Source organism: Artemia franciscana, unplaced genomic scaffold, assembly GCF_032884065.1.
Source record: "Artemia franciscana unplaced genomic scaffold, ASM3288406v1 Scaffold_1078, whole genome shotgun sequence".
Classification (NCBI taxonomy): domain Eukaryota; kingdom Metazoa; phylum Arthropoda; class Branchiopoda; order Anostraca; family Artemiidae; genus Artemia; species Artemia franciscana.
In genome coordinates, this window is record NW_027062736.1 from 75,638 (window position 1) to 97,382 (window position 21,745).

Genomic DNA, 21,745 nt, shown 5'->3' on the forward strand with positions numbered 1-21,745 from the left:
GGGTAACTAAAATAAGGTTCCGTGCAACAGACAGGATTGAGCCACAGCTCTCAGGATCTCATGGCGAGGTTTTATCTATTGTTCTGTCACAAGTAGATTTGAGTGATTCATAAAAATTGTCGGCTATCAATACTTGATACGATACTTCTCAGAAAGATTTATACCTGTATGCTGCGGGACAATATGAAAGTAAAAATCGTGTATTTTTAACACTGATAAGTTTAGTCGGGTTTCGTAGCCCTTATCAAATGTCAGTCTTCTGGTTCTATATGTATAAAACTGCAGTGTACCTTATTTTCAGAGTAGATGTCTAGAAATTGGATGCACACGATATGTGGGCTTCGAAAGTTTTTGAGAATATTGATAATTTGAACGCGATATATGAAGGTGTTGATACTTTGATCTAAATGAATTATCGCCCAGCTCTAGTCACACGGCATTTGAATTTGATTGCTGCCATTTTTTAGGTAAGTTGTCCTGTAGTAGCACTATGGATTATTGTTCTACTTGGCAAAGCAAGGCCAGAGTTCAATCCCCGCCGTGGCAAGCTAGTCGATAGGCTTGCTAGCTTTAACAAATAAAACGTCCATTCGACGCCCTATGTGTCAGTAATGGCTCCACTATTACAACCGCTAACAACTCACCGCAGTACAAAGCCGCCTGACGCCAAATCAGCTACGCACGCTCTTCCTCCGTTCCAATCTATTCTATGCCTCCTATTTACACCCTCACTTGAAGTTTCCTTTTCTCTTAAATCATTCCTTATGACATTCTTCTAGCACAACCGAGGACGACCTGTTTTCCCTTTAGCCATAGACGGCTGGCCGAAAAGGAAAATCTTTAGCGAGCTGTCATCCTTCACCCGAAGAACGTGCCCTAGGCATCACAAACTTTCTCTCATTATAGGTAAAGAAAGCAGGATTGAAATACACTTTTTCGTACAGCCTACTGTTTGAAATACGGTCAGTCAATCAGGTACTCAGAACAATCCATTGGCAATTTCTCTTGAAAACATCTAGCAAATCTTCCTCCGTTTTTCGGAGCGCCCATGCTTCAGAGCCATATTTGACCACTGTCATCACTGTAGCTTCCAATATTATAATCTTGGCTCGCAAACTTATCTTCGTATTCTTCAAACCTTTTGTTAGTTGTGAAAAAATACCCTGAGCCTTGGCTATTCTCCTTTCAACATCTGGCAATTCTGCTATTCTGGCTATTCATAGAGCCTCTCGAGCCAGCAATGGCTTTGGAGTATCTTTATTTCATATTTGATTAAGTAAGTTTAAAATTTAAACTTGGCTTCAGGTTTTTAAATGTACTTAGTTGACTTCTGTTCAGCTAACAGCAATTAGAATTCTCCTGTATCGAGTCGCTGCTTGGACACATTTTCCATATACAGTTGGTGAAGGACCAGTGAAATAGACAAGTCACAGGGCACGTCAACGGCCAACGTGAACGTTAGAATAATACTATTATAAAAATTACTAAAGTCTCTAATTGGGACATGTGCACTGACTTTTCTCAGGGTTATAAAAAAGGATTTTTATTTAATCACAAAAATAGGAGATTATTCATGCAAAGTCGATTAGACGGCAAAAAGATCTCAAGCAAGTCGATGCGCAGAAAAATTGAATCGTATATCTGTGACCCGTTGATATCCATTGATCTTTTTCTTTATATACCGATTGGAGCCGGTGAAATTTTTGCAATGAAGGAACGGACATCTTTAAGTGGATTTTCAGTGTTGAAGGTGTAATTTAAAGTTGGAAACAATATTGATATACTAATAAATCTGAATTTAGCAGCTGCAGTGCAAGCAGCTGCAATGCAGTTGCTTCCGTTCCATAAACCGAACACAATTTGACTTTCAACTGTTTGCTTTATTCTGAACGTTTGGTAAAGAATTCGCTAAAAAGTTTCACCCAGTGTTATTTTTATAAAAATTATCCGTAGATTGCAAAAAAAAAGATTTTCTTTGAATTCCATATATCGTGTCTCTAACGGCCTGACGGAAATAGATAGATCTAACGAATATTTCGTAGATCTGGAGACATTGCTTACGGTTGACAAAGGGTTTTAGTGAATTCTTAAAAATCGCTGTGAATAGTCGCTACTTCAACACGATATTCCTGTTCTATCTGTGAAGGAGCAATAGAACAGAGAGAATGCAGGAAGCCGCTTAAAAAAAACTAAATTTAGAAATCACACGTTCTGGTATGGAATTTTGTCGGATTGACTTCTAAGCAAAAAAAGGTGATTTAGCAGTTATTTTGGGAAGAAGCATTCAAGTCAGTTATTTAGTATTAAATAAAAAGATTTGCAAAAGTTGCAGATGCTTTACTTTCAGAAAAAGAAAATAATTTTCGTTTATCAAGGTCATGACGAGGATCATTGGTCTGCAAAAGCAAGACAAGCCCAATAGGGGCTTAGCTCCAGATTTTTATTGGGGGGTGGGTAAGAAGGGTTCCATTCAGAAAGTTAAGGGGCATGCCCCACATAATCATTTTTCCTCAAAATTGTTGGGGGCGAATTTCCCTCCCCTCCCCCCAAAAAAACGACGCCACTGAAACCCAATGGGGAAGATGTCCCTCAACCCTATCGTCAATGACTGACGTTCACAGGGTTCGTCCATATCGCTAGGAAGTACGATTTAAGGCAAGGTACAAATCTGGCTCTTGAGATTTTGTCCAATATCAAGAGATGTTTTATGATCACAGGAAATGATCCTGGGAGGGGCGTGCCCATTTAAGGGACAGTATTTATCTCGGGTTAAAGAAATCTTTCGCACCTTTTCCATATTTGCACCTGTAAGAATGATTTAAACCTTTTCCTGGATAATGAAGCTTCTTAAGTTGACTGAAATGCTTACATTCTTCCTGTCAGGTTTATGTCAAAGCAAATAATTCACTCAAAGTATACAAAGCTATGCTGCTAATAACTGTGGTAAATATCTCAAGTTTTCATCTAAATAATTCATTATTCATTTCGGGTTTTTTGGTCACTGGAACGTTAACTATCTAAAAATAGATTAATTGTTGCTTATGAGTACAGTTTCTGAACTTTGGGGAGTGCTCTCTTAGGGTTTTCCATTTTTGTGTATTTCCGAGGACAGGGAGGAGACTGAATATTTTATTTATTTTTATCTCGGGCTATGCAGATAAGTTTGTTTGTATTCTGCATTTATGGATATAAGACTAATTTAAACCTTTTTTCACGACGTAAGCTCTCGGACTGATTGAAATATTCACATCATTGATAAATTAATCAAACATTTCGTGGTAACGAACTGAGTAATGAGCGATTCGGCTCAATAGTAACCGAAACTCTAAAAAACGGAATGTTGATACCAATATATACATCACAAGAATCGGATTTTTATGTTGATTAAATATATAATTTCAATCAAATTTAGTCCTACCCATCAAAATTTACGACCCTGAGAAAATTTGTCTTATTTTTGAAAAAGGGGGAAACACCCCCTAAAAGTCACACCATCAAATTCAGCATGCCAGAGAACCCTACCGTAGAAGTTTCAAGCTTCTATCTGCAAAAATGTGGAATTTTGTATTTTTTGGCAGAAGAAAGATGACGGATGCGTGTTTATTTGTTGTAGTTTTTTTCCAGGGGTGATCTTATCGATCCAGTGGTCCTAGAATGTCGCGAGAGGGCTCATTTTAGCGGAAATTAAAAGATACATTGCCCTGTTTAAGCGACCAAAAAAATTGGAGGACAAATAGACCCCCTCCCACGCTCATTTTTTCTCAAATTCATCGGATCAAATTTTCAAGATAGCCATTTTGTTCAGCATAGTCAAAAAATCTAATATCTGTGTCTTTGAGGACGACTCAATCCCCCACAGTCCCTGGGGGAAGGGCTGCAAGCTATAACTTTGGCCATTGTTTACATATAGTATTGACGCCATGCTCTTTACGCTAATGTTTGACTCTTTCTCACACCTCTACTTTTTAAAACAATAAAAACTTTAGTCTAAAGAGCGGGGCGTCGAGGAGGGAACATCCTCTTTCAAATGCGGAATGATTTCCGTTCGTTTCAAGTTTTAATGTTTAATGCTTGATGCTCCTTACTATCAGTTAAAAAAAACTTGTTTTTTTTATTTAATTATATATAAAACACATTTATTGTCATTAACTACATGCTACATATAGTTAATTAACATATGTTTTCTACATTTATGCCTGTAAGACTGATTTTTTTTTACGATTTTAGTTTTTGAGCTTGTTTAAATAGTTACATCACTCAGATATAGATTAGGAACTTGCCTAGTAGTATCAAACTTAAAATAGGCGCTTGAACTTAAAGCATTTCATTTTGAAAATGGTACAATAAAAACAACAGAGGTCCAATGGTTACTAAGTAATACCTACTGGGCATGCAAACAGTAAGCATATGAATCCAGAGGTTTTAGCAGAGTCAAAGTTACGTTTTTTCTCGGGGGAGGGGGCAAATGTAGACTTTGTCAACCCCTGACGCACGATCAATACTGTAAGCTTATAAACACGCCTTGGGTCTTAGCAAAATAAGGCTCACTAGCAGTGGCGTAATTTCGTCAAAATTCTTTGTGGGTGGAAGCAAAGTTGGAGCCAATTTTCCCATATCAAGTGAAAATGGCAGTAGAAACTGAAAAATGAGCCATTTGGTACCATAAAGGTAGGCTACTACATAACATTGTACTATAATGATACTCTATAATAATATACAGGTAAATATAATACAAAAGAAAACTGATCCATATCTGTTGATTCTTGAATTATGCAGGCTTATCTTAGTTTTGACAAGATTTTTGAAGGAACTGAATTTCAGCAAGGGGGAGGCAAACCGAGGTCTAGGATTGGCAGTTGCCCTCCTGCCCCATAGCATGTAACGCCCCACTCACTAGTCTCCATCAGTGTCTCATTATAATGATCAACTAGTCTATAAAACTTGACAGTAGATGTAGAAGCCACCCTATCTGTGTATAATCTGTCAATGGTGGAGTTCTTCAACAAAGGCCATCTTGAATAAAGGCAAGGACAAGATTACTTCAGATCCACCAGGGGTATATGAGATTCCTTGTAGCTGTGGTGATACCTATATAGGTCGTACCATGAGACATCTATATCACCGATTAAAAGAACATGCTGATTCCATTGATGCCTGCCTTAAAAAGACAAAGCTAAAGGAGGAAGATAATTTCTCTGCATTGGCCCATCATATATTTGAAAACCCTTCCGACTCCATTAAGTTTGACCAAGCCCAACTTATTGCTATTGTCCCACAACTCTTAAAGCAGAAAATCAGAGAAGCTTTGGAAATTGCTAAAAATAAACCAGCCATCAATAAAGACAATGGTGAGTTTCATATTAGCGAAATTTGGGAACCCTTCACCCATAAATTGAAAACTCACAAAAAACTCCACCCCTTTCCTAAAGGCCCAACCTCGTTAAGATCTACTAGGACAGCAGCCATCAATGCCTCTACCAAAATTCGGGCCATGGCACAACAATAATTCCAGGTTCGGCTCATCATTAGTGTTGTTCAGTGTTGTTAGTTTTATTTATTTAGTGATTTTACTTTTGGGCAAGAAATTTGAATTTAACCTGATGATGACAGGCACAGGTCCTGTCGAAATTATCGTTAGAAAAATCAATCACCTGACATCCGTAGCTTAGGTAAGCTTATTACTATCTATCATTATTATGCATAAAAGTCAGGTTGGCCTCAGAGAATAGAATGCATCTCTTCCCCCTCTCTGTCACTCAGTGGCTTCATTTGGGGCGGAGGGTTGCCACCCAAGAAAAAATTGGAGATGTTTTTATATAGCCCATGCCCCTTGACTCCCCGGATGCGACCCTTCTTTCCCCCTCCCCCCAAAAATGATGGAGCTACGCCCCTGCTGCCACTGTCCATTTAGGGACTTTGCGACTTTATAGTGATTTTGAATTAAGATTCCTTCTATGAAGGAAAAGTAATAGTAGTAAAAGAACGGCACCATTAAATTTCTCGTCCAACACTCTTTCCAAATATAACACTCCACATCATGGCAATTGCAACTCCTCCCTTCTATGAAAGCGAACAGACATACCCACGGACTATTTATAAAACATGGAAAACGTGGGTTAAAATGGAAGGGACAAAAAATATAAGAAATGCTGGTTTTTAGTATATCATCCATTAAGAATTTGTTATTATACAGCTTTTTTGTGAAGTTTTATCTTGCCTGGCCCCATTAGGAAGGGGGTAAATCGTCATCATCATCGGTGCCACTCTTCTGTTATTATAATGTTTCCCTTATAGCATAGGCGCTAATCCAGGAAACTGTAGGCAGAGGTCGATTTTTTTAAGAAATACAAAGGATTTTTTAACCAAAAGTAGGGGAATTTTGATGATCTTTTTTCTTTTTTTTAATGAAAGGAATTTTTCGAAATTTAGGGATAGTACCCTTCCCCCTCCAATTGGCACCCCTATTTTATAGAAGAAATCCTGCTATAGAATTATTGTCTTACTCGTTTTAGTTTATATCAATTGTAAAAGAAGTGTTTAACACCTTTTCTATAAGTAACATAACGTTTTAGTTTAAAATAATAATCAAGCCATATTTCTGAAGTAATGTTTTACCCAACATTCTTTCTTTCAGGTATATGTCACAGCAAATAATTCACTCAAATTACACAAAGCATTACAGCTAATAATAGTTGCAAATACCTCAAGTTATCAACTAAGCAATTACTCATTTTCTTCGGGCTTTTGGTCACTAGATGCTGGCTGCCTTGAAAACATATCTTGGCAGCAGAAAACCTTAAAAACTTTAGTGATTTTGTTGAAGCGGGCTGTTGAACAACAGCCGAATGCTGAGCATGAAAAATGCATAGGACTGTCTACCGGACTGAATCTGAACACTCGGAAGATTCATCAACTAAGCGGGTTTCATTCAATAAAGATATTAGTGTTAAGCATATTCCTAGAGGTGCAGTTTTGGATAAACAGGGTCAAGTGATTGGATATTTGCCAGAGAATGAGGGTAGAAAATTTGTCCGCAATGTGTATAAAGAACCGCTTATTTTAAATGAAGATGATTTAGCTGAAGAAGCAGCGAGGATATTGAAGCAAGTGGAAAATGCAGATTGTATAGTTACAGGTAAATGATTCATCTTTGGAAAAGTACCCAAACAGAAGGTTTGAACCGTTTTTCTGTCATACGGGATAAGTTCAAGAATTTTTGACCCCCCCCTCCCAAGGATATCGGGTTTTGAACTCATTCCAAAATCAGTTGAGGTTTATTATAGGCTATTATAGGAGGTTTATTATATCCGCCCTCCGGTGTTTACTTACCCCCCCCCCTCTAGATGTCGGAAAAAACTTTTTTATATTGAAAATTTGAAAAGATATCACAATTTTCTCCCTCCACACACTATATTTTGATGTATAAGCCTTGAATAGGGGCTATTGAGAAGGAAACATGGTTAGAATCAGTTCTTACTTCAAAATGTGCAGAAAAACATTTTTCACATTTTCAAAAATTTCGACACATTTTAAAGGCTCTTCCAGCATACTTTACTTCCCCCCTAATATGCAAATTAATAGTCCAAATTTTACATTTCCCACCTGTTTTTTCTTTTTCGTGATTTCGTCAGCGTTGATTCAGTTTACGGGTACACAGGTTGAAACAAGAGTGAATCATTGCAAATGTATGGGAAATATATAATTTGGGCTAAATATTTGCACATTGGGAAGGGTTGGGGGTAAAGTATAGTGAAGTGGTAGTCAAAATGTGTCAACTACAATTTTTCTGTATATAATGAAGTAAGAATTGATTTCTCAACATGTTTCCTTCTCAACAGCCCCAATTTAAGGCTTATGCTGAATTTGATAAATACATTTTATCCCTCCTCCACCCTACATTATCATAAACTGAAGCCACTGCGGATAATACGTGGCCTATTCACGGTCAAGTATTATGAAAAGGATGTAGCCTAACCTGGCACGTACGCAGGGGGGGCCTTCGCCCCCGCCCCCGAACTTTTGTAAAATGTTTAATTTCCCCATGTTTTTTTGGGATTTCTGGCAAAAGTAGGACATTTATTAAGATACATTTATCTAGATACATGTATGAAGCCTTTTTTGGGGGGATTTTACAGCAGGCAATGATCCGGTCAAGTCACTGCCCAATTATTAACCCATGTCCTGTCTAACTTTTTACCCTCTTTGAAGTAACTAGCGATTGTACTGTTATTTTTTTTTGTGAAGAGAGTTTGTTTTTCACAGCAAAATAGAATTATCCTTGATATTAGGGCGTTTATCCTCCCTTTTCAGAATAAAGTACAGCTTAAATTTTTGGAAACTATCATTTTTCATTAAAATCAAATTTTTTGCAATAGAAGAACTACCCCCCACAGCCCCCATATTGCACTGTTAATTTCCCTTTCAGTGGGATATAATAGATTAATCACTGGTTCTAAATCGTTATGAACATAACATGAGCCTAAAACGTGCTTTTGAGGCTTCAGTCTTTTCCCCCCCCCCATCTGCTACAATTCTACAGATTAAAGTTAATCTGTATTTTCTGGTACACGTGCTTTTTGCATTTATTTAGTTACTAAATAAAAAAAAGTGCTACCTTTTATCTGCTGTTTCGAAGGTTTTGGCCCCCCCCCCCCCGAAAAAAATTTCTGCGTACGTGCCTGAGCCTAACATCGACAGAATGTTCCTAATCTTGGATATGATACCGCTAGTTGTTGATAATATTAGGTTAATTTGGGATTGGCTGGCTACAATCTTGGATATTTTTTTTTCAGCTGTGGAGCTTAAAAAAATGTACCTTTATAGCCTAGCCTATCTAAATACGACTATTCTCCTTAATACAACTTGACTGCGATTGAATTTGTCAGTAAATCTAACTTTTAAGATTTACCCGACTTTCCTGCTATTTTGGACACTTCTTGTCCAAATTACCAAAAAAGATAAGTTTTTTTTTATTGTAGCCCCTCCAAAAGAAACTCCTGTCTATGCGCTTTATCTCAGTGATCTATATTTTATTCAGTATTTCTCGGGTAAATATATGACTGTTCATATTATTAGCTTATCAATAAAGTGAACATACCACTCGATGCCTTTTTTATGCTCTTTAACGAATATAATCATCGCTTCTATCGCAAATTCCAATTTAAGGCCTTTTTGACCTAACCTAAACTAACCTTATTATAAATAATTTTGGCACTGAGAAAATGTAGTATTATTTTGCCGGAAACGACCGAGAAAACAGCGCTGACAAACGTAGTACTATTTCGTCAGAAAACGACCGATAACTCATACTTTAATTGAAAATTCGTCATTTTCAAGAGCTGAAAGTGCTTAAATTTATGATAGAAGCAATTTTTATATTCGTAAAGAGCATAAAAAAAGGCATCGAGTGGTATTTTCACTTTGTTGGTAAGTCAATAATATGAGCAGTCGTATATTTACCATAACTCGTTTTCAGTGAAGCGCTTTCCATCACTAAAATATAAATGTGTTGCACCATGCTTTGCTATTCCGTCAGTTTGACTCAACGCCACATCCCATTTTTAGACTTTATCATAGCTAGGAAGAAGCTATTCAGCCCAAGAAATACCTACCAAAGCAAACAAACCCCAAACAGATATTCACTTACCAAAACTATCAACTAAGGGTTCAAATAGGAATAGGTCTTTTTATTAGGCAGTGAAAAACATACAAACTTCTGGATATGTAGATGATATAGTTTCAATCATGATCATCAACAGTGAAACTCACTTAGAAGGTGGTCTTGGAAAAAATACCGACCATTAATCAAAAACCGGTACTTATGTATTATAGCGACCCCGCTCAAGAAGTTTGATATGATCTGTCACCGTAAAACCGGTTTGTCTGTCTGCATTCGGAGACACTTAGCTTAGGCATAGCGAAATAAACTACTATATATGTATATTTTAATTAAATATTTAATATTTAGAGTTTCACAAAGATTAGTCTTACCCATCAAAAGTTAAGAGCCTGAGAAAATTTGCCTCATTTTAGAAAATAGGGGGAAACACCCCCTAAAGGTCTTACAATCTTAACGACAATCACACCACCAGATTCAGCATACCAGAGAACCTTACTGTAGAAGTTTCAAGCCCCTATCTACAAAAATGTGGAATTTCGCATTTTTTTGCCAGAAGACAAATCACGGATGCGTGTTTATTTCTTTTTTGTTTTTTTTTCCCAGGGGTTATCGTATCGATTCAGTGGTCCAAGAATGTCGCGAAAGGGCTCATTCTAACGGAAATTAAAAGTTCTAGTGCCCTTTTTAAGTGACCAAAAAAACTGGAGGGTACCTAGGCTCCCTCCCACGCTCATTTTTTCCCCAAAGTCACCGGATAAAAATTATGAGATAGCCATTTTATTCACCGTAGTTGAAAAACCCTATAACTATGTCTTTGGGGACGACTTACTCCCCTGCAGTCACCGTGGGAGCGGCTGCAAGTTACAAACTTTGACCTGTGTTTACATGTAGTAATGGTTACTGGGAACTGTACAGACGTTTTCAGGGAGATTGTTTTTGGTTTGGGGGGATATTTGAGGGGAAGGGTTACCATGGAGGATCTTTCCATGGAGGAACTTCCCATGGGGGAAGACTTTCAATGGATGGGGCGCAAGATTTTCTAGCATTCTTTAAAAAAAAACAATGAAAAAATAAATAGGAAAAGTTTTTTCTACTGAAAGTGAGAAGCAGCATTGAGACTTAACACGAACAGAGATTATTACGCATACGAGGGGTTTACCTCCTCGTAATACCTCGCTCTTTACGCTAAAGTATTTTTCGTAATTTCAACTATTTATTCTACTGCCTTTGTGATTCAGGGGTCATTCTCAAGGAATTGGGACAAAATTTAAGCTTTAATGTAAAGAGCGAGGTATCGACGATCTATCATAAACTTCAGAAGCGGAACTCTTTTGTTTCCTGAAATGGAAAATGCATAGTCACCCCTCCTCTATTTTTTGTGCCCATTACTTCCAAACATCTTTATTACTAAGAAGAAGAAAAAGTAATATTTTTGATATGGTGGATTGATTCCATATATACAAGATGGCGGGTATGCTTTTATAGTCTATTGTTATTGAATCTAACACGTAATAAAATTCAAGGAGGTTTATATATCCGAATTATCTTAAAACAAATTTGTGGCCTAAGATACAGATCGCCAAAGCTAGCTGTCCGAACAGCATTTCTCATATGCAGTTTTGATTTTTTCTTGTATTCGGGACTAGATCAGGCACGTACAAATGATTTGTCGGGGAGGGAGAGGGGTTTGAAGCAATAGTAAAAATGTCTTTTGGGGCCTAGTAAAAGTAAATTAATAATTTGAATAAAAAGCACCTAGAAATTCAAGAAAGTTCAGGATTTTGTGGCCTAGTAAAAAAAACAAATTTCATTTAATAATTTAACAAAAAGCGCCCAGAAATTCAGACAATTCCCTGGTCTAAATGCCATATTGCCAGGTGCCAATTTTATGACTAAATGTCCTTCACTTGGAAACATGTGCCTAAATTCTTTACCATGGATCTGTTTTTTTTTTTTTCTTTTTTTTTAAGCCCAATATTTTCCTTTTAAAAACATCGGTACCAAAACTCAGATCTTAAAACTATTAAATAAAAAAAACAAGTTCTTATAACTGAAAGTAAGGAGGGACATTAAAAAATAAAACGATTAAAACGATTTTTGGCTCTCCGCAGATGAATAATTAAAACGAAATTTGCATATTTAATTTTTTGGCTAAATGGATTTCTCATAATTTTGATTGAATAATTTGGGAAAAAAGAAGTGGTGGAGGAGGCCTAGCTGCCCCCCCCCCCAGTTTTTTGGCTACTTGAAAAGGCAACTATAACATTTAATTTCTTACAAACGTTTTTATTAGTAAAAGATATACGTAACTTACGAATTAATTTACGTAACGAACTTTTGTATTCGTATGTTTTTATTACGTATATGAGGGGGTTTACCCCTTCAGCAGTACCTCGCTCTTTACAACAAAGCTTAATTTTTGTCCCGATTCCTTAAGAATGACCCCTGAATCACAAAGGCCGTAGAATAAATAGTTGAAATTACTAAAAATACTTTAGCGTAAAGAGTGAGGTATTGAGGAGGGGATGAACCCCTCATATGCGTAGTAATTTTTGTTCGTTTTAATGCTTCTCGTTACTTTCAGATGAAAAAACTTTTTCATATTTATTTTTTTATTGTTTTTTTTTAGATAATTCTAGAAAATCCTGCGCTCCCTTCATGGAAATTTTCTTCCCCACTGACAAATTACTCCATGGAAAGTTCCCCCAATATATCCCCCTCTTCTCAACAACTCCCCCCCCAACCAAAAAAATCCCTCTGAAAACGTCTGTACACTCCCCAATAACCATTACTATATGTAAGCACAGGTCAAAGTTTGTAACTTACAGCCCCTTCCACGGGGACTGTGGGGGAGTAAGTCGTCCTCAAAGACATAGTTATAAGGTTTCTCGACTATGCTGAATAAAATGGCTATCTCAGAATTTTGATCCGATGACTTTGGGAAAATGATTAGCGTGGGAGGGGGCCTAGGTGCCCTCCAGTTTTTTTGCTCACTTATAAAGGGCACTAGAACTTTTTATTCTAAGGACCACCAAGTGGTCATTCTAGGACCACTGGGTCGATACGATCACCCCTGGGGAAAAAAAACAAAAAAAAAACAAATAAACACGCGTCCATAATCTGCCTTCTGGCAAAAAAATACAAAATTCCACATTTTTGTAGATAAGAGCTTGAAACTTCTACAGTACGGTTCTCTCATACGCTGAATTTAATGATGTGATTTTTTTTAAGATCCTATAACTTTTATGGGGTGTTTCCCCCTATTTTCTAAAATAAGGCAAATTTTCTCAGGCTCGTAACTTTTGATGGGTAAGACTAAATTTGATTAAACTTATATATTTAAAATCAGCATCAAAATGTAATTCTTTTGATGTAGCTATGCTAACAAAATTCCGTTTTTTAGAGTTTTGGTTACTATTGAGCCGGGTCGCTCCTTACTACAGTTCGTTACCACGAACTGTTTGACCGACGCATGTAATTCAAGCAGGTTTTTTACATTCATCAAATGGCGATTGGCGATCTGTCAATTTTACTCTTTACTGAATATCAATCTCCACATTTTACGCACAATTAAACGTGTGCAATGGGACCTGTAGAGTCACCTCTTATGGCTTGCATCTCGGATTAGGAATTTTTCGAAAAAAAAAATAAGGGTTTCTCCCTTTTCCCTGAAATTTCAAACACACAAAATAAATAAAATCTACGTCAATGGAAAAAGGATTTTCTTCCTTTTTTTATCTGACATGATAATAACCCTATGTGAACTTTTCAAGTTCAAGTTTCAGCATTTTAATTCTAGTTTTGTTTGCACTTGTAATTCTTCATCGCTGAAACACAGATTATATATTCCAATTGCAAGGCAATCGCATAAATAAACAACCTTCAACGAGAAAGTGACACCCACGCCCATCTATGGATTGACACAGTCAATGACTCGTAAATTACGAATATAAACGGCCTAAATCGGAGCAACGAAGACCTGCAAATCTGTATGATTCGAGAACGAAAGTGGACCGCTTCAACACCCCCAACCCTCCACACCACTGTCAGGTTTTTGGTATAAGGATAGTTGTGTTGCATCTTGATCGACCCCGAATAATGCCAAAATATTCGATTCCGGATGACTAAATTGGGGCCGAGATCCTGTGATGGTTCTCACCGCTCTTGCGTCTGGGGCAGAATCTTGATTAGCCCCCCTCTATTCTCCAAAAATTTTCAAGCCAAATTTATACAACATTTGCATTTATTAATAAAATTTATCAAAATAAAACTTAATTATAATAAAATTAAATAAAAACTTAATTAATTATTTAGTAAAAATAAAATTTCAAAATTACAAAATGATTATAAATGTTAGATTATTTCTTTGAAATTTTTTGCCCCTAGAATTTCTGGGCCCCGTGCAAGTGACCCCTTTCCCTAACTGCCTCTGCTGCGATCCTCCAACATCATCCCCAGCAACTTCTTAGCAGAAAAGCTGACCTGTTGTTGGGCCTACAGTGTTTGAATCAAAATCACAACAGGGAACTCAGTCTATATGATTGGAGGAAGAAAGCAGATTTGTGGTAAAGCAACCACTATCCTTAATGTCAAAATTTTGACAGAAAGGTCGGTAGATCATTTTTTCACCGGGCAGCTTTAAACAGACGGGGCAAACCAATCGGATCTGAGAATGATAGTGTTTATAGGTGTCTTCCCTTTCCCCGATGTTTCCATTGACGTGCTCAGTTTCGCTGAATTTCAGACGAATACCACTTCTGAGGTCCACCTACCTCCCGACAAAAGTGACCGGCTCCACTTGATGAACAAAGAGCCACATAGCTACAGTCTATGAGATTATCCCCAAGAAAATTTTGACCGCTGAACTTTTACATTAGAGGCGCTACCAGACTTTAAAAATTCCAAGGTCGAGGATTCCAACTATAAAACTTTTAGGCCTGTTAGTTTCTGCACCATATTCCAACTATAAAACTTTTAGGCCTGTTAGTTTCTGCACCATATTCCAACTATAAAACTTTTAGGCCTGTTAGTTTCTGCACCATATTCCAACTATAAAACTTTTAGGCCTGTTAGTTTCTGCACCATATTCCAACTATAAAACTTTGAGGCCTGTTAGTTTCTGCACCATATTCCAACTATAAAACTTTTAGCCCTGTTGGTTTCTGCACCATATTCCAACTATAAAACTTTTAGGCCTGTTAGTTTCTGCACCGTATTCCAACTATAACTTTGAGGCCTGTTAGTTTCTGCACCATATTCCAACTATAAAACTTTTAGGCCTGTTAGTTTCTGCACCATATTCCAACTATAAAACTTTTAGGCCTGTTAGTTTCTGCACCATATTCCAACTATAAAACTTTCTTAGTTTCTGCACCATATGCGTCAGTAATATACAATTTCTTGGGTAAGCCATATTGGGTCTACGTAACTGCCTACCAAATTTTAAGTTAATTCTCTTATGATTTTTTTGGCACTTCACCGTCAAGCTACCGTGGAAGTAGCCAATCTCATGCGATCAATCCTATCCAAATCAATGAATATTTGTCAAGCCCCTACTTGTGTCTTAGAAGCTATAGTCTATTAACCACCAGCCCCGCTGATTGTAAACGTTTGATTGGACAAACAACGTGGGTCTATACTAAACCTGAGTTATTTTCATTGCGGTTATTTCCATACCACACAGAAAAAAGCATGTCTTCGTTGTCTTCTTCATTGCAGTGTTGGATTGGAGGCACAAAGTTGGCCCGTGACATCTCAAACCCCTTACCCTATTAGTACCGATTTTTTATTAGAAAATTAGAATGCATCTTCTTGTCCTCACTGGAAATATCCAAAGATGTTTGATCTTTAGGAGTAAATTCTGTCTTATACTTCTGAGTAAAAGGAAAGTGATTGAAAGGCACGTACGTATTTTTTTTCGGGGGGGGGGCAATAACAAAGGAAATAATAATTTGAATAAGATGCATACGGAAATTTAGAAAAGTTTAGGATCTCGTTGGGGCATCCTCTATCTACGTTCTTGCCTCGTATATGGCACCTTGTTTGAAACGGAATCGTACATGGATTTGTAACAGGTTTAATTGGTGGTATGAGGCGTACCTGTGGCCCTTCCAATGCCACTCCACACCATTCAATTTCAGAAAAAAGAGGTACATCTTTCTTTCACTCATCGGCTATAGCATAATGGGCCAAGATACCTAGGTAACCACCTCTGGCCAGAGGGACATATTTTCACATGCGAATGCCGTTTTTGATCTCCGTCTACCTTCTACACAAAATTGTCCGGGTCCATATTATGACCTAGTAGGGTCATAGAAAACAGTCATAGCTTCAAAAAACAATTTAAAAAATGCTAGTTCATGGTTTAAAGGCTGTATTTATACAAAAGAACAGACAATGTATATCTAAATACTATATTGAAAACGTCCAATTGAATTTTTAAAGCAATATGAATAATTGTGTGTAAAATACAAACAACTTTCGGGCTTTCGGAGAGGGTGGTAGGGTAGCCCAAGAGAGAAAATTCTTGTAGGATTGCGGTTCAATAAAAACGGCCAAAGTTTACTTTTCTGGGTAAATTTGTTGTCTTGGGAGGGGACGTTGTTTGAAGGGCCACTGCGTCACTAAACCATCACTCAACCAAGGTATAACACACCGACTTTTTTGCTTAAACCCCAGTGGGTGAGGGGCTATGGGGGAGCCACCTCACTTTAAGTCTCAATATTACAAACTGAAAATATATTGTTCCTCAAGCAAGATATAAACTGCCTACCTTATTGCTGACGAATTAAAAGTGAGTCTTATGTTAGAGGGACCACGGGGTGAATTTTTCTTTGGCTGTGGCTATGTGTCTCCTAGCTGGTCATGAGAACCCGGCAGTTCCGTGCGTTAGGTAAGTGGGGCTAAAAAGAGGAATACACGCCTTAAAAATATTTCCATTTGGCCTAAGGTACTTGTTTTTGTACCTAAGGTGGCCTAAGGTACCAAGGTTTGGTACCTTAACCCAGTGTATCTAAGCCGATCAGTGTTAGTGGAAAAACCACCTGCCACCTGCCACCTGCCACCTGCCAACCCAGTGTATCTAAGCCGATCAGTGTTAGTGGACAAACCACCTGCCACCTGCCAACCTAGTGTATCGAAGCCGATCGGTGTTAGTGGACAAACCACCTGCCAACTTTTCTTCAGAAAACGTTTTCGTATGGCTATTTTTGGAAGGGCTGAGGCCCTTTTAATGCCTATAATTCAATAAATTGAAAATCTGTGTGTGCTTCTAGTTTAAACTAGGTATCAAATACCTACCTTTCTACAAAAAGCTCAAGACTGGATTAGATCGTAAAGATCGAAAATCTTTGCATATTACCTATTAAAGCAAAATGTCACATTCTAACTTTCTTCTGAAGAATTTGCATTAAGGTGAAAGAGGATCGAGATGTTACAGGGTGTCCTGTCACAGGATGTCACAGGGATGCTTCTAGTCTCACTTTACACTTACTGGGAGACATATAGGCAACCGATGGATAGCTTTTTTTTGAAGACGAAGCAGGGAAGCTGACGAACCAATCAAAAAAAAATTTCATAATTAACACAATAGACACACAATGTGCCGAAGTGTGCCATGTGCGGTGCGAAGTGGTGTCGCCTGTCGGAAGTTTTTGTACCTTACGGAGCAAGTGGCACTCCAAGATGTGCTCCAGACGCTGTAAAATGACCTATCGCATGCTACAACTTGCGTAAGGTTTTTTTTCGCCGGGTTTGATTGTAAACCACCCAAGATTAAGAATTGTACCTTTATCTCCTATTTGGGTAAAATCTCCGATAATCGAGAAGCCGCTTCCATTAGCTTATACATTTATAGCCAGTTGGAATACGTGACAAATTATGTAAATTTGTAAATTTTATTTGTATTTAAAATTTTTTAGTTATGTAAATTTTGGGACGTATTTGAAGCGCGAATTTATTCAATAATTAAATATATTGTTACAAATTTGGAATCCATTTGTTTATCTTCGTAAATCAATTCAACAATTTATTCATTGAGCATTTGATGTAAATTCAGTATGTCTTTTATTAAACTCCTAGCCCCAATATAGTGAATATAAGTGAAAATCTGATGCGAAAAAAGTATTTTCTCAAGACTTTAATCTGAAACCAAAAGTCTGTGTCCTTCTTTATCAGCTGTGGGTGAGTCATTGCAAGCTTAAATCAATTCAAGAACTTCTTTTTCCTTCGTCACTGTTCCTGTCTCTCTTTTCCCCCCTTTTTTCTTTAACTGTTTCTATTAATTTTTAGTTTTTTAGCTTTTTTAGTTTTTTTTTCTTTTTAGTTTTTTTTGTAGTTTTTACCTTTTTTAGTTTTTTTCTTCTTTTGTATTAGTGTGAAATAATTCAGACGTCATATGCGGACAAACATGACGTCACCTGATCCATCCACAGATCCACACACAGACAACTTATTTTTATATATATAGATATATATATATATATATATATATATATATATATATATATATATATATATATATATATATATATATATATATATATATATATATATATATATATATATATATATATATGTATATATATATATATATATATATATATATATATATATATATATATATATATATATATATATATGTATATATATATATATATATATATGTATATATATATATATATATATATATATATATATATATATATATATATATATATATATATATATATATATATATATATATATATATATATATATATATATATATATATATCATGAAAAGAGAAATCACCAATGCAACAGCACAAACACATAAAAAAAAAAGAGAGACAGAAGGAGAAAAGGAAGACTGTTTTCCTAAATTAGTGATTAATATAGACCAGCACTTGAATGAGGCCTTAACCCTACTCATCCATACAATCACATAGGTCAAACAGCATAGCCAAACAAAATCAACCATAAAGAATAATCCATGGACAGGCAGTCATGTCGTCAATAAGTATAACTCGTCATTTACCAAACAATAGAAAAAATAATAAAGACAAATAATTCAGAGGCAACAACCCAACACAAGGGTTCATCAGGAGAATACACTGGCCTATAGGGTTTCGCCACTTTAAATTCTCTACCCAGCCAAGTGTTGTGGCTACCACAGAATATCCATGGCATCCCCGTGTCAGGTATCACCCCCAAAATACATGCCTATGAAAAAAAAAAACAGCAAATGTAAAACAACCAAGTAACACCAAAACAAGCTTATCCTGTTAATATATCCCTCTTTTTAGCAACACTAGGTAAACTAAATATGATAAAATTTACCAAATCACAAATATTAACACATTGCAAAAAAAAAAAAAAAAAAAAACGAACTAAACAATTATAGAATTCATCTTTATCATGTGGCTATTTAAAAAAAAAAATCCGCTCTATTAGAAACACAATTCAAAATAAATGGCGCTGCATCATCATTTGTCTAACCTCCGAAATTAGTTAAAAATTTCTTTAAGTATTTCCAGATAATTCTTTTGATATTTATTTAAAAGTTCGTTATAATGAAAACTAAATTTTTTAAATTGCCAAGTTAATTTATTTGCAGAAAAACTCTTGATATCAATTTTTGGCTTAAGATTTTACATCTATTTTTAAAATCAATATAATTACTACAAATCCTTGTATAACGAAGTAACTGTGAGAAAAACGCAGAATATGTGATATTTGAGTGTATATTACTTTCAGGGAATGGGAAACTAATCACTTGAAAATCAAAATTATCCGTTTTATTATACATTTTAAAACTTAATTTATTATTATCACAAATATTTACATTTAAATCTAAGAAATGATCTTCATGACCAGCGCCATGACTAGGTTCATGACTCTGACTCTGACGGATATATATTTTTAGAAATATCAATGAAATCCTTACAATTTAAGACCAAAATATCATCTAAATATCTTTTATTATTTGACAAAACATGTTTTAAATTATTTGGATTATTCTTATCCATCATATATTTATACTCTAGTTGACTTAAAAACAAGTCAGCTATAAATGGGCTGGCACAATATTCCAGATAGCTGAAATCAGTGCAAGGCGTAGAATTTTTTAGGGAGGGGGGTTAATTTCGAGGATACCTGATTTGAAAAAAAAATTTTAAATTTAAAATTTTAAGGATTCACAGGGGCCAATCCGGACGGCACCTACCCCCATTACGCTTACCTGGGAAGATGTAGTGCGTAACATGGCTAGTACTTTAAGCGTTATATGGACGGGAGCAATTTCTTTTTTATATTAGAGGATATCGTCGTTCAGGGCCGTATCCAGGATTTTTTTCGTGAGGGGGACCTACAAAAAAAAAGTTTTAAAAAACAAATCGGAAATTTGCTTATATTCATTTTGTTACGTTTTTATGAGTCGGACAAACATTTAGGGGCGGGGGGGGGGTAGGTCAAACCACCTGACCCTCCTCCCTTGATACGGCCTTGTCGTCAGTCCACTTTTTAAATTAGGTCTAGTTTTAACGCTTGTCATTTGTTTAGTGTAATATCTGTTCAGAAGTAGAATCCATCTTTGGGCCTTGAACTAGGGGGTGCAGATTCTAAGCAGTTAACATCGTCCATCTTTAACAAATGTGAATATAAAAATATTAACTATTCAGTTATGGTTATCTAATGGCTAAAAATGATTAGTCCGGCAGAAAATAAAATAAATGGCTCATAGTGCTGAAACCCCTTTCCCAAGAATGGCTTGGCCCCTTCTACTTCTATGGACCAAAATCATGTGTATTCAAACCATATCTAATTAAAGCTATTAGCGTTAGAAATAAAATATTTCTTCGAAGTCCTGTAATGAAACACAAGAGTTTGTTTCATATATAAAAATAACAGTAATAATCATCAATAATCAATACTGCTATTCAAGGCTGTATCTAGAGGGGGGAAGGTGAAAAATGTTGTACCCCCTACCCCGAAAAAATCCTTTATACAGTTTGCTGCATTAAAAGAAACTTAACTCCTTACCATGACTAATGCAATAGAATGAGAGGAAGTAAAGATAAAGAAAATAAACAAGATAATCTAGAGAACAGGAAAAGTACAATAAGAACAACGAAACAATACGATAACGGAATAAAAAACGGAAATATTAATCTTTATCACTCCGCTAACACTTTGTAATACTTACTTTCTATCTAATAAGATAATCTTAGGAAAAACGAAAAAGGATAACAAAAGCGAAAGTCCCCCCTATGAAACAAGTTACAGACAAGACCATATCCAGAAGGGATATAAGACGCTCGTCTTACTCGTAAAAACATAACAAAAATGGATATAAATAATTTTTTGGCTCCCCTCCCCCGAAAAAAATTCATGTGTAAAACACCCCCCACAAAATTAATCCTGGATACGGCCCTGGTAACAGATCATAGCTAAACTTAAAAAAAAAATCGTGGCGACGATAGTCGATAAAATTAGATGAAATATTTCGCACCATCAGTATGTCGAAGGGTTTCGGTTTTTCTGCTTTAAAGGGTTTCCGTTTTCTCAGTTTTTCTTCAGTTTTTCTTTTTCGGTTTTTCTGTTTTTCTGCTTCGGTTCTTCCAGTGTTGTTCTTAACCAATCGAGTATAGACAATGCAGCACCACGTCAGCACCACAATGCAGCACCAATGGATCAAATACAGCACCACGTTAAAAATAGCTCTTGTTTTTTTTCCTTTTCCTCATAATCATCGTTAATTTTCCAATTTCTTACAGCTAGAATTTTTACTTTATGGTAAGTCTTCAGAGCAAATTAAATTGGGTTTTCTAACTTCAGGTGGTGGCAGGATATATTTTATTCAAAATCGTTTTTCTTTGGAAAATATTGACGAACTTGTATACGAATCATTAAAAAGACGTTTGCATTATCGTTATTTCCGAAACTTCTTGATTTAATCATACATGTTTAGGGGATCATAACTCCGAAGAGAAAATCTTCAAAGATCGATCACATACCTGTTTGTAGGTAAGGCCTCGATCATATCAAAGTAACGTTGTTGTTATAGTTGTTGAAAATGGAGGTAGGCGCGGTCTGTGCATGAAGCTGTTTAGTTAGTGCCAAGTGGTTAGTCTGTTACTTTAGGACCCA

General features: G+C 36.2%; 1 protein-coding gene across 1 annotated transcript in view; it reads left to right on the top strand.

The window, feature by feature from the left end:
- Positions 1-6,773: 6,773 nt before the first annotated feature.
- LOC136042314 (uncharacterized) overlaps positions 6,774-21,745 on the top strand; it is a gene marked incomplete at its 3' end in the record, with an annotated part of 64,542 nt that continues 49,570 nt past the window's right edge. The window contains exon 1 of the mRNA XM_065727263.1: positions 6,774-7,135. Coding sequence (XP_065583335.1) covers positions 6,862-7,135 — 274 coding nt within the window. The remainder of the gene's footprint in view (positions 7,136-21,745) is intronic.